The sequence below is a fragment of the Pristiophorus japonicus genome, chromosome 3, assembly GCF_044704955.1.
Source record: "Pristiophorus japonicus isolate sPriJap1 chromosome 3, sPriJap1.hap1, whole genome shotgun sequence".
In the NCBI taxonomy this organism is placed as follows: Eukaryota; Metazoa; Chordata; class Chondrichthyes; family Pristiophoridae; genus Pristiophorus; species Pristiophorus japonicus.
In genome coordinates, this window is record NC_091979.1 from 186,186,143 (window position 1) to 186,199,671 (window position 13,529).

Below are 13,529 nucleotides of genomic sequence, written 5' to 3' on the forward strand. Positions count from 1 at the left end.
ACCATGGCTAACAAAAAAAATTAAGGACAGTATTAGATCCAAAGACGAGTTATACAAAGTTGCCAGAAAAAGTAGCAAGCCTGAGGATTGGGAGCAGTTTAGAATTCAGCAAAAAAGGACCAAGAGATAGATTAAGAGGGGAAAAATAGAGTATGAGAGTAAACTGCAAAGAACATAACAACCGACTGCAAAAGTTTCTACAAATGCGTAAAAAGAAAAAGATTAGTGAAAACAAATGTAGGTCCTTTACAATCAGAAACGGGAGAATTTATAATAGGGAACAAGGAAATGGCAGAACAAAATAAATAAATACTTTGGCCCCAAGTTTACACATGATTTGCGCCTGATTTTTAAGAGCAACTGGTGGAGAACGGACTATCTTAGAAATCGCAATTCTCCACATTTTTTTTTCTGCAGTTCTAGTCAGTTAGAACAATTTCACTTTGGAACAGAATTTTTTCTTCAAAAGGGGGCGTGTCCGGCCACTGACGCCTGATTTGAAAGTTTCCACAGTGAAAACGTACTCCAAACTAACTTAGAATGGAGCAAGTGAAGATTTTTGTAGAACTGAAAAAACCTGTTCTACACATTAAAAAATCAGGCGCAGGTTACAAATTAGGCGTCCAGAACGAGGTGGGGGGGGGGGGAGGGAAGTCATTAAATTCTATAATAAATCCTTATTTATACTTATACAAATATTATACAAATAAATCCAACCTGAATAAAAATTTATAAGCAAAGAAAAGATTAAATAAACCATCTTCCTACCTGTGTGAAAGTGCTTCAGCCAGGGAGAATGCTGCAGGAAGCCTCACAAGTTGAGGCAGCCGTTCCCGTTGGGGGGGGGGGGGGGGGAGGAGGCAGTTGGTTCCCGCGGGGGGGGGGGAGGAAGCCGTTCGTTCCCGACGGCGGGCGGGGGGGGGGGGGGGGGGGGGGGGGGGGAGGGAGGGAGTGCGGGCCCGACCGAACGCAGCGAGGGGGGAGGAAGCCGTTCCAGACGGTGGGCGGGGGGAAGGAGACAGTGAGAAGGCTGCAGGAAGCCTCACAAGTTCAGCAGCCATTCCCGACGGCAGGGGGGGGAGGCTGTCGGGAAACGGCTGCCTCGACTTTCTGAGGCTTCCTGCACCTTCTCACTGCTGCAAGAAGCCTCAGTGCTGATGTGCTGATGGCAATGTGCTTTTATTAAAAAATGTTCAAAAATTAAACAGCTACAAAGAACTACAAAAATGGCCAAGTGCCAATTTTTCCTTCACACTGCGCGTGCGTGAACGCTCCAACGCGCACGCGCAGGGTTGCCGGCAGGAAAAAAACTAATTTAAATGGTACCCGCCCCCTCCCATTTACAAAATCAGCGCGAGTGTAGGCTCCGCCCCCCTGGGCGCCGCACCAAGCAGACATGGAGCTGCAGGGCACTCCAGAATCGCGCGTTTTTGGCGCGAAAAACGGGCGCCCAGCTAGGAGGGGCGCCCGTTTTGTAGCGTGTGGAAACTTGGGCCCTTTGGTTCTGTCTTCACGGAAGAGGACACATGTCCCAGAAATGCTAGGGAAGCAAGGGTCTAGTGAGCAAGAGGAATTAAAGGAAATGATTATTAGTAAGAAAATAGTCCTGGAGAAACGAATGGAACTGAAAGCCAAGAAATCCCAGGGCCTGATGATCTACATCCCAGAGTACTAAAAGAGGTAGCTATGGAAATAGTGGATGCATTAGTTGTAATCTTCCAAAATTCTACCGATTACAGAACAGTTCCTGCAGATTGGAGGGTGGCAAATGTAACCCCATTATTTAAAAAACAAGGGAGAGAGAAAACCGTGAACTACAGACTGGTTAGCCTAACATCAGTAGCAGGGAAAATGCTAGTGTCTATTATAAAGGATGTGATAACAGGACATTTGGTTAATATCAATGGGATTAGACAAAGTCAACATGGATTTGTGAAAGGAAAATCGTGTTTGACAAACCTACTGGAGTTTTTTGAGGATGTAACTGATAGAATAGATAAGGGAGAACCAGTGGATGGAGTGTATTTGGATTTTCAGAAGGCCTTTGATAAAGTCCCACATAAGAGGTTAGTGTGCAAAATTAAAGCACATAGGATTGGGGGTAATATACTGGCATGGATTGAAAATTGGTTAACTGGCAGGAAACAGAGAGTAAGAATAAAATGGTCTGTTTTAGGGTGGCGGGCAGTGACTAGTGGGGTACCACAAGGATCAGTGCTCGGGCCCCAGCTATTCACAATATATATATAAATGATTTGGATGAGGGAACCAAATGTAATATTTCCAAGTTTGCTGACGACACAAAACTAGGTGGGATTGTGAGTTGTGAGGTGGATGCAAATAAAGGACGGTATCCAATTAAAAACAAAAGCATACAAAATGGCCAAAACTAGTGGGAGGACAGAAGATTGGGAAGCTTTTAAAAGCCAGCAAAGAATAATTAAAAAAAGGATTAAGAAAGGGAAGATAGACTATGAAAGTATACTAGCACGAAATATAAAAAGATAGCAAGAGTTTCTACAGGTATATAAAAAGGAGAAGAGTGGCTAAAGTAAATGTTGGTCCCTTAGAGGACGAGACCGGGGAATTAGTAATGGGGAACATGGAGATGGCAGAAACTCTGAACAAATATTTTGTATCAGTCTTTACGGTAGAGGACACTAACAATATCCCAACAGTGGATAGTCGAGGGGCTATGAGGGTGGGGGGGGGGGGGGAAACTTAACACAATCACAATCACTAAGGAGGTGGTACTCAAGATAAGGGGACTAAAGGTGGATAAATCCCCTGGACCTAATGGCTTGCATCCTGGAGTCTTAAGAGAAGTAGTGGCAGGGATAGTGGATGAATTGGTTGTAATTTACCAAAGTTCCTTGGATTCTGGGGAGGTCCCAGCAGATTGAAAGAAAAAAAAACGTAATGCCCCTATTTAAAAAAGGAGGCAGACAAAAAGCAGGAGACTATAGACAAGCTAGCCTAACATCTGTGGTTGGGAAAATGTTGGGAGTCCATTATTAAAGAAGCAGTAGCAGGACATTTGGAAAAGCATAATTCGGTCAGGCAGAGTCAGCATGGATTTATGAAGAGGAAGTCATGTTTGACAAATTTGCTGGAATTCTTTGAGGATATAACAAACAGGGTGGATAAAGGGGAACCAGTGGATGTAGTGTATTTGGACTTCCAGAAGGCATTTGACAAGGTGCCACACAAAAGGTTACTGCACAGGATAAAAGTTCACGGGGTTGGGGGTAATATGTTAGCATGGATAGAGGATTGGCTAACTAACAGAAAGCAGAGAGTCGGGATAAATGGTTCATTCTCGGGTTGGCAACCAGTAACTAGTGGGGTGCCGCAGGGATCAGTGCTGGAACCCCAACTATTTACAATCTATATTAATGACTTGGAAGAAAGGACCAAGTGTGACGTAGCCAAGTTTGCTGACGATACAAAGATGGGAGGAAAAGCAACGTGTGAGGAGGACACAAACAATCTGCAAAAGGACATAGACAGGCTAAGTGAGTGGGCAAAAATTTTGCAGATGGAGTATAATGTTGGAAAGTGTGAGGTCATGCACTTTGGCAGAAAAAAATCAAAGAGCAAGTTATTATTTAAATGGAGAAAAATTGCAAAGTGCTGTAGTACAGTGGGACCTGGGGGTACTTGTGCATGAAACACAAAAGGTTAGTATGCAGATACAGCAAGTGATCAGGAGGGCCAATGCAGAGAAGTCTTGCTACAGTTATACAGGGTATTGGTGAGGCCACACCTGGAATACTGCATGCAGTTTTGGTTTCTATATTTACGAAAGGATATACTTGCTTTGGAGGCAGTTCAAGGTTTACTAGGTTGATCCCGAAGATGAGGGGGTTGACTTATGAGGAAAGGTTGAGTAGGTTGGGCCTCTACTCATTAGAATTCAGAAGAATGAGAGGTGATCTTATCGAATCATATAAGATTATGAGCGGGCTTGACTAGGTGGAAGCAGAGAGGATGTTTCCACTGATAGAGAAGACTAGAACTAGGGGCCATAATCTTAGAATAAGGGGCGCCCATTTAAAACTGAGATGAGGAGGAATTTCTTCTCTCAGAGGGTTGTAAATCTGTGGAATTCACTGCCTCAGAGAGCTGTGGAAGCTGGGACATTGAATAAATTTAAGACAGAGATAGACAAGTTTCTTAACCGATAAGGGATTAAGTGGTTATGGGGAGCGGGCAAGGAAGTGAACCTGAGTCGCATTAAATGGCGGAGCAGGCTCCAGCTTCTATTTCTTATGTTAAAGACGCTGCAAGGCGATTTAGATAGGTTGAGTGAGTGGGCAAACACATGGCAGATGCAGTATAATGTGGATAAATGTGAAGTTATCCACTTTGGTAGGAAAAACATAAAAGGCAAAGTATTATTTAAATGGTGATAGCTTGGGGAATGTCAATGTACAAAGGGACATGGGTGTCCTTGTACACCAGTCATTGAAAGCAAACATGCAGGTGCAGCAAGCAGTTAGGAAGGCAAATGGTATGTTGGCCTTCATTGCAAGAGGATTTGAGTACAGGAGCAAGGATGTCATACTACAGTTATACAGGGTCTTGGTGAGACCAGACCTGGCGTAGTGTGTGCAGTTTTGGTCTCCTTACCTAAGAAAGGATATACTTGCCATAGAGGGAGTGCAGCGGAGGTTCACCAGACTGATTTCTGGCATGGCAGGACTGTCGTATGAGGAGAGATTGGATCGACTAGGCCTGTATTCACTAGAGTTTAGAAGAATGAGAGGGGATCTCATTGAAACGTATAAAATTCTGACTGGGCTGGACAGACTGGATGCGGGCAGGATGTTTCCCCTGGCTGGGAAATCTAGAACAAGGGTCACAGTCTCAGGATACGGGGTAGGAAATTTCGGACTGAGATGAGGATGTTTCCAGTAGAGTGGATAAGGGAGAACCAGTTGATGTGGTATATTTGGACTTTCAGAAGGCGTTCGACAAGGTCCCACACAAGAGATTGATGTGCAAAGTTAAAGCACATGGGATTGGGGGTAGTGTACTGACATGGATTGAGAACTGGTTGTCAGACAGGAAGCAAAGAGTAGGAGTAAATGGGTACTTTTCAGAATGGCAGGCAGTGACTAGTGGGGTACCGCAAGGTTCTGTGCTGGGGCCCCAGCTGTTTACACTGTACATTAATGATTTAGATAGAAACATAGAAAATAGGTGCAGGAGCAGGCCATTCAGCCCTTCTAGCCTGCACCGCCATTCAATGAGTTCATGGCTGAACATTCAACTTCAGTACCCCATTCCTGCTTTCTCGCCATAACCCTTGATCCCCCGAGTAGTAAGGACTTCATCTAACTCCCTTTTGAATATATTTAGTGAATTGGCCTCAACTACTTTCTGTGGTAGAGAATTCCACAGGTTCACCACTCTCTGGGTGAAGAAGTTTCTCCTCATCTCGGTCCTAAATGGCTTACCCCTTATCCTCAGACTGTGACCCCTAGTTCTGGACTTCCCCAACATTGGGAACATTCTTTCTGCATCTAACCTGTCTAAACCCGTCAGAATTTTAAACGTTTCTATGAGGTCCCCTCTCATTCTTCTGAACTCCAGTGAATACAAGCCCAGTTGATCCAATCTTTCTTGATAGGTCAGTCCCGCCATCCCGGGAATCAGTCTGGTGAACCTTCGCTGCACTCCCTCAATAGCAAGAATGTCCTTCCTCAAGTTAGGAGACCAAAACTGTACACAATACTCCAGGTGTGGCCTCACCAAGGCCCTGTACAACTGTAGCAACACCTCCCTGCCCCTGTATTCAAATCCCCTCGCTATGAAGGCCAACATGCCATTTGCTTTCTTAACCGCCTGCTGTACCTGCATGCTAACCTTCAATGACTGATGTACCATGACACCCAGGTCTCGTTGCACCTTCCCTTTTCCTAATCTGTCACCATTCAGATAATAGTCTGTCTCTCTGTTTTTACCACCAAAGTGGATAACCTCACATTTATCCACATTATACTTCATCTGCCATGCATTTGCCCACTCACCTAACCTATCCAAGTCACTCTGCAGCCTAATAGCATCCTCCTCGCAGCTCACACTGCCACCCAACTTAGTATCATCCGCAAATTTGGAGATACTGCATTTAATCCCCTCGTCTAAATCATTAATGTACAATGTAAACAGCTGGGGCCCCAGCACAGAACCTTGCGGCACTCCACTAGTCACTGCCTGCCATTCTGAAAAGTACCCGTTTACTCCTACTCTTTGCTTCCTGTCTGACAACCAGTTCTCAATCCACGTCAGCACACTACCCCCAATCCCATGTGCTTTAACTTTGCACATTAATCTCTTGTGTGGGACCTTGTCGAAAGCCTTCTGAAAGTCCAAATATACCACATCAACTGGTTCTCCTTTGTCCACTTTACTGGAAACATCCTCAAAAAATTCCAGAAGATTTGTCAAGTATGATTTTCCTTTCACAAATCCATGCTGACTTGGACCTATCATGTCACCATTTTCCAGATGCACTGCTATGACATCCTTAATAATTGATTCCATCATTTTACCCACTACTGAGGTCAGGCTGACCGGTCTATAATTCCCTGTTTTCTCTCTCCCTCCTTTTTTAAAAAGTGGGGTTACATTGGCTACCCTCCACTCCATAGGAACTGATCCAGAGTCAATGGAATGTTGGAAAATGACTGTCAATGCATCCGCTATTTCCAAGGCTACCTCCTTAAGTACTCTAGGATGCAGTCCATCAGGCCCTGGGGATTTATCGGCCTTCAATCCCATCAATTTCCCCAACACAATTTCTCGACTAATAAAGATTTCCCTCAGTTCCCCCTCCTTACTAGACCCTCTGACCACTTTTATATCCGGAAGGTTGTTTGTATCCTCCTTAGTGAATACCGAACCAAAGTACTTGTTCAATTGGTCTGCCATTTCTTTGTTCCCCGTTATGACTTCCCCTGATTCTGACTGCAGGGGACCTACGTTTGTCTTCACCAACCTTTTTCTCTTTACATACCTATAGAAACTTTTGCAATCCGCCTTAATGTTCCCTGCAAGCTTCTTCTCGTACTCCATTTTCCCTGCCCTAATCAAACCCTTTGTCCTCCTCTGCTGAGTTCTAAATTTCTCCCAGTCCCCAGGTTCGCTGCTATTTCTGGCCAATTTGTATGCCACTTCCTTGGCTTTAATACTATCCCTGATTTCCCTAGATAGCCACGGTTGAGCCACCTTCCCTTTTTTATTTTTACGCCAGACAGGAATGTACAATTGTTGTAATTCATCCATGCGGTCTCTAAATGTCTGCCATTGCCCATCCACAGTCAACCCCCTAAGTATCATTCGCCAATCTATCCTAGCCAATTCACGCCTCATACCTTCAAAGTTACCCTTCTTTAAGTTCTGGACCATGGTCTCTGAAATTACTGTTTCATTCTCCATCCTAATGCAGAATTCCACCATATTATGGTCACTCTTCCCCAAGGGGCCTCGCACAATGAGATTGCTAATTAATCCTCTCTCATTACACAACACCCAGTCTAAGATGGCCTCCCCCCTAGATGAGGGGATTAAATGTAGTATCTCCAAATTTGCGGATGACACTAAGTTGGGTGGCAGTGTGAGCTGCGAGGAGGATGCTGTGAGGCTGCAGAGCGACTTGGATAGGTTAGGTGAGTGGGCAAATGCATGGCAGATGAAGTATAATGTGGATAAATGTGAGGTTATCCACTTTGGTGGTAAAAACAGAGAGACAGACTATTATCTGAATGGTGACAGATTAGGAAAAGGGGAGGTGCAAAGAGACCTGGGTGTCATGGTACATCAGTCATTGAAGGTTGGCATGCAGGTGCAGCAGGCGGTTAAGAAAGCAAATGGCATGTTGGCCTTCATTGCAAGGGGATTTGAGTACAGGGGCAGGGAGGTGTTGCTACAGTTGTACAGGGCATTGGTGAGGCCACACCTGGAGTATTGTGTACAGTTTTGGTCTCCTAACCTGAGGAAGGACATTCTTGCTATTGAGGGAGTGCAGCGAAGGTTCACCAGACTGATTCCCGGGATGGCGGGACTGACCTATCAAGAAAGACTGGATCAACTGGGCTTGTATTCACTGGAGTTCAGAAGAATGAGAGGGGACCTCTTAGAAACATTTAAAATTCTGACGGGGTTAGACAGGTTAGATGCAGGAAGAATGTTCCCAATGTTGGGGAAGTCCAGAACCAGAGGTCACAGTCTAAGGATAAGGGGTAAGCCATTTAGGACCGAGATGCGGAGGAACTTCTTCACCCAGAGAGTGGTGAACCTGTGGAATTCTCTACCACAGAAAGTTGTTGAGGCCAATTCACTAAATATATTCAAAAAGGAGTTAGATGAGGTCCTTACTACTCGGGGGATCAAGGGGTATGGCGAGAAAGCAGGAATGGGGTACTGAAGTTGAATGTTCAGCCATGAACTCATTGAATGGCGGTGCAGGCTAGAAGGGCCGAATGGCCTACTCCTGCACCTATGTTTCTAGGACAAATTTCTTCACTCAGAGGGTGGTGAACCTTTGGAATTCTCTGTCACAGAAGGCTGTGGAGGCCAAGTCACTGAATATATTTAAGAAGGAGATTGATAGATTTCTAGATACAAAAAGCATCAAGAGGTATGGGGAGAATGGTGTTGAGACAAAGGATCAGCCATGATCATATTGAATGGTGGTGCCGGCTCGAAGGTCCGAATGGCCGACTCCTGCTCCTATTTTCTCTGTTTCTAATATGATGAAGGGTGTTCTCAGTATGAAGACGGGACTTCATCTCCACAAGTAGTCACTGCTACCAATGCTGTCATGAACAATTGCATTTGCAACAGGTAGATTGGTGAGGACAAGGTCAAGTAGGTTTTTCCCTCGTGTTGGTTCTTTCACCATCTGTCGCAGGCCCAGTTGGCAGATGTGTCCTTCAGGACTCAGTCAACACTGAGCCAATCTTGGTGATAGACATTGAAGTCCCCTATCCAGAGTACATGCTGTGCCCTTGCTACCCTTAGTGCTTCCTCCAAGTGGTGTTCCACGTGATGAAGTACTGATTCATCAGCTGAGGGAGGGCGTAGGTGGTAATCAGCTGGAGGTTTCCTTGCCTATGTTTGACCTGATGTCATGTAACGTCTTGGGATCCGGAGTCAATGTTGAGGACTCTCAGGGCCACACCTTCCCGACTGTATACCACTGTGCTGCCACCCCTGATGGGTCTGTCTTGCCAGTGGGACAGGACATACCCAGGTTTGATGATGGAGGAGTCACATATAGGCCAGACCCCGGATAAAGGCAGCAGATTTCCTTCCCTAAAAGGACATGAGTGAACTAAATGGGTTTTTAACAGCAATACAGTAGTTTCATGGTCACCATTACTGATACTAGCTTTTTATTCCAGATTTATTTAATTGAATTTAAATAAATGGTGGAATTTGAACTCATGTCTCTTGGATCATTAGTCCAGGCATCTGGAGTACTAGTCCAGTGCTACCACTCCCAGTGACCTCAAGAGGTCCCAAAGCGCTTTCGTTAATTAAGTACTTTTGAAGTGTACTCACTGTTGTAATGTAGGAAACAAGGCAGCCAATTAGCACACAACAATGAGATATTGACCAGATGATCTGTTTTTTAGTGATTATAGTTGAGGGATGAATATTGGCCAGGACACCGGGGAGAACTGCCCTGCTCTTCTGAGAGAGCAGATGGGGCCTGGGTTTAACATCTCATCCGAACGACAGCACTTCCAACAATGCAGCGCACCCTCAGTTTTGCATTGGAGTGCAGCTAGATTATGCGCTGAATTCCCTGGAGTGGAGCTCGAATCCACCACCTTCTGACTCAGAGGAAAGAGCGATACTAACCGAGGCAAGCTGTAGAGGCAAGAAAGTCGTGAGTGTCACTGGAGATCACGTGATATTGCAAATGGATGGGGCAGAGGTCAATGGGCTGTTTGAGCCCGAGGTGTGGGCTGTGGTATTGGTGTGGGCTGTCGTACAGGTGGGGGCTGTTGTACAGGTGGGGGCTGTGGTACAGAGGTTAGTGGTGGTGCAGCGTACCCATTGGTGACCCTGTGTGTAGTTCTTGCACCCTATTGGAATGCTGTTGCTGCGGTTCCTGTGGCCGGTGAGTTTCCTGGCCTGCAGTGTGTGGTACAGACGGGGCTCGCAGACAAACGGACTTCTTGGCGACTCAGCAACCTCAGTCAGCTGGAAAAAGAGAAAACAGCTTTAGTATCGAGGCAGTGTTGGGATATGCGTGCAATAAGCACCATCCCTGAGTTAAAGCTCAAATCTTCAGGCTCAAACAGCCCATGACCTCTGCCCTGGCCTTTTGCAACATCATGTGATTTCCAGCGACACTCATGACTTTCTTGCCTCTAAAGCTTACCTTGATTGGTAGTGCTTTCTCCTCTGAGTCAGAAGGTAGTGGTTTCAAGCCCCACTCCTGGGAATTCAGTGTATAATCTAGGCAGACATGGGACAGGAATATCCCAGCTCCCACAGTGTGGGAGGGGCCTTTTATTAGGGGCGAGATTATTCCAGCTCACGTACAGTATGTAGTGCCATTGCCAGTTCCTCCTGCCACCACCATGTTGGGTAGGGCTGATGCCAGTAGTAACAACAGGTGCTGTTACTAAGCAATTAGAACAACCAGTACATGTTCAGCCCCCCCACTCCAGAAAACGATCCCTTTACAGAGCACAATTTCCTGTTGCCCAGCCGCTGTTTGAGAACACTCTGGCCCAGTGATGGGAACATCCTGACGCCTGTGCTGTAGAGATTCATCAGTTGTGGGAAAATAAATAACTCAGCTAAAAACTCACCAAACCCCAACTCTATTCTCAATGTAGGGATAATTCCCCAAAAGATAGTAGGTGAAAGTGTTTAAATTGAAGATTTAAAATGTAGGCTAATAATTCTTGGGACTCTGAATTTTGTTTTTCGGTCTCGCTGCACTGTTTGAGCTCTGCTGCTCACTCCCTGTGTCCAGGCTTCCTTGTCCAAAAGTTGGAGTTACTGTCAAACTCCCACCTCAACCCTCAGGCTGGCCTGAACTGATCATCACAACGCTCTCTTCAAGCTAAGGCCTCATGCACCTCTATCTCTTAGAGACTGCAAGGGACTTTTTACATAGAATTACATAGAAATGTAATTACATAAAAACAGCACAGAAACAGGGCATTCGGCCCAACCAGTACATGCTGCCGTTTATGCCCCACTCGAGCCTCCTCCCATCCTTCCTCATCTAATTCTTCTCAGGGTAACCCTCTATTCCTTTCTCCCTCATATTCTTATCGAGCCTCCCCATAAATGCCTCTACACAATTCGTCTCAACCATTCACTTGTCAGTATTTTTCTTTACCCTTGTCTGGTGAAAGCTCTCAGCTGACAGGCTGCAATTACCTCAAAGGAAGCTTCCCCTCCATTCCGGACGCTCGCCAGCCTGGACTCCAGTGCTGGACAGCAGCAGATTCTTCTCCACGAGCTCTCCGTTCCCCACTGGGGCATTCTCTCTCACTGCACAAGCCCCTTACAGCCAGACTTTAGACCATCACTATTCCAACTCTCGGCTCAGTCACATGCCCACCGTCTCATGACTCGGTTACAACAAACTGCTTTCTTGTGAGGATCAGATAACTCCAAAATATAACAAGCACACAGCCCTCTGTGTGCTGGCACCAACCCAAACATTTACAAGACCGGGTAGCCCTTCAGGATTTGCAAAGTGGGAAAGTTGGAGGAGATCGCTGGCATTTCCACCTTCAGCGAGCTCCAAATCCGGACAAGGTGACAGGAGAGAGGCTGCGAATAGAATGGGGGCAAGAAGATAATTCAGGACAAGACAGAGCAGCAAGGGAAAAGGGAAGGGGTGGAGACGGGAATGGTGCTGGGATCATTCCCCTTTGAGCTTTGTTAATAAGTAATTGAGGAGTTGGAGCAGCAGCTCAGAGGGGAGGGGCTAGAGCCCAGAGGGGAGGGGCTAGAGCCCAGAGGGGAGGGGCTAGAGCCCAGAGGGAAGGGGCTAGAGCGTAGAGGGAAGGGCTAGCGCCAAGAGGGGAGGGGCTAGAGCCCAGAGGGGAGGGGCTAGAGCCCAGAGGGGAGGGGCTAGAGCCCAGAGCGGAGGGGATAGAGCCCAGAGCGGAGGGGATAGAGCCCAGAGCGGAAGGGATAGAGCCCAGAGTGGAGGAGCTGGAGCCCTGAAGGGAGGAGGCCCAGAGCTGGGCTCTGATCACAATCTCTTGCCTCGGCAGCTGTGGGTAGATGTGATGCCCTCCAGCGAGGGGCTTGTTCTTCCTTCTCCTCCTCCTCCCTCCCCGGTCCCCACCCCCTGCCCACCACGCACCTGCTCACCTGTCCAGCACCCTCAAACTCACTATCTGCTCTTGGGATGGACAATAAATGCCAAACTTGCCAGTGACATCCAGAACCTGAGAACAGACATAAAAACAGTACCCATGTGGGGATCAGCCCCACTATCAGTGACAAACACAACTGTTACCTCTTTGTATCCAGGATGTCGCTGTGTCAGACCTGTTAAGAATAAATAACAGAGTGAGTATTCTGAAGAGAGGAGTTATTGAATATAAACAACGATGAAAAGAAGGGAAAGCAGAAATCAGAAATAAGAGCAGCAAATACTAGAATTTCACTCCACATCATCAACATCTGGAAAAGAAGAGGCCACCATTCTTATCACAACCACATTCACACTGAGCCACTTCAGGTGATCGATTAATTGGACCCTGATAATATGTTAGAGATTGGATCTAAAACCAGGGGACGGGAGCTCAAGCTCACAGCAGGAAAGGGCCATGGAGATTAATATTTCACACTGATTGGTGGTGATTGTGTAGAAAGAACTGCGAGGATATTTTAAAGAGAACTGGACAGATATTTGAGGGGTGTGCAATTGTGGGGTTTGCTTTTGGGACCAGTCGGATGGTTCCACAGGCACCAACTCCCCCATCGAAGCCCCTCCCTCTGGTACATTAACTCTCCCATCGAAGCCCCTCCCTCTGGTACATTAACTCCCCCATTGAAGCCCCTCCCTCTGGTACATTAACTGTCCCACGAAGCCCATCCCTCTGGTACATTAACTCTCCCATCGAAGCCCCTCCCTCTGGTACATTAACTCTCCCATCGAAGCCCCTCCCTCTGGTACATTAACTCTCCCATCGAAGCCCATCCCTCTGGTACATTAACTCTCCCATCGAAGCCCCTCCCTCTGGTACATTAACTCTCCCATCGAAGCCCCTCCCTCTGGTACATTAACTGTCCCATCGAAGCCCCTCCCTCTGGTACATTAACTCTCCCATTGAAGCCCTTCCCTCTGGTCCATTAACTCTCCCATTGAAGCCCATTCCTCTGGTACATTAACTCCCCCATTGAAGCCCCTCCCTCTGGTACATTAACTCTCCCATTGAAGCCCCTCCCTCTGGTACATTAACTCTCCCATTGAAGCCCCTCCCTCTGGTACATTAACTCTCCCATCGAAGCCCCTCCCACTGGTATATTAA

The 13,529-nt window shown here is 46.6% G+C and overlaps 1 protein-coding gene across 1 annotated transcript in view; it reads right to left on the reverse strand.

The window, feature by feature from the left end:
• Nucleotides 1–13,529, reverse strand: part of cdk15 (cyclin-dependent kinase 15) — an 85,543-nt gene that overhangs the window by 64,012 nt on the left and 8,002 nt on the right. The window contains exons 2-3 of the mRNA XM_070876103.1: nucleotides 12,512–12,543; nucleotides 10,069–10,218 (exon numbers count right to left, since the gene is read on the reverse strand). Coding sequence (XP_070732204.1) covers nucleotides 10,069–10,218; nucleotides 12,512–12,543 — 182 coding nt within the window. The remainder of the gene's footprint in view (nucleotides 1–10,068; nucleotides 10,219–12,511; nucleotides 12,544–13,529) is intronic.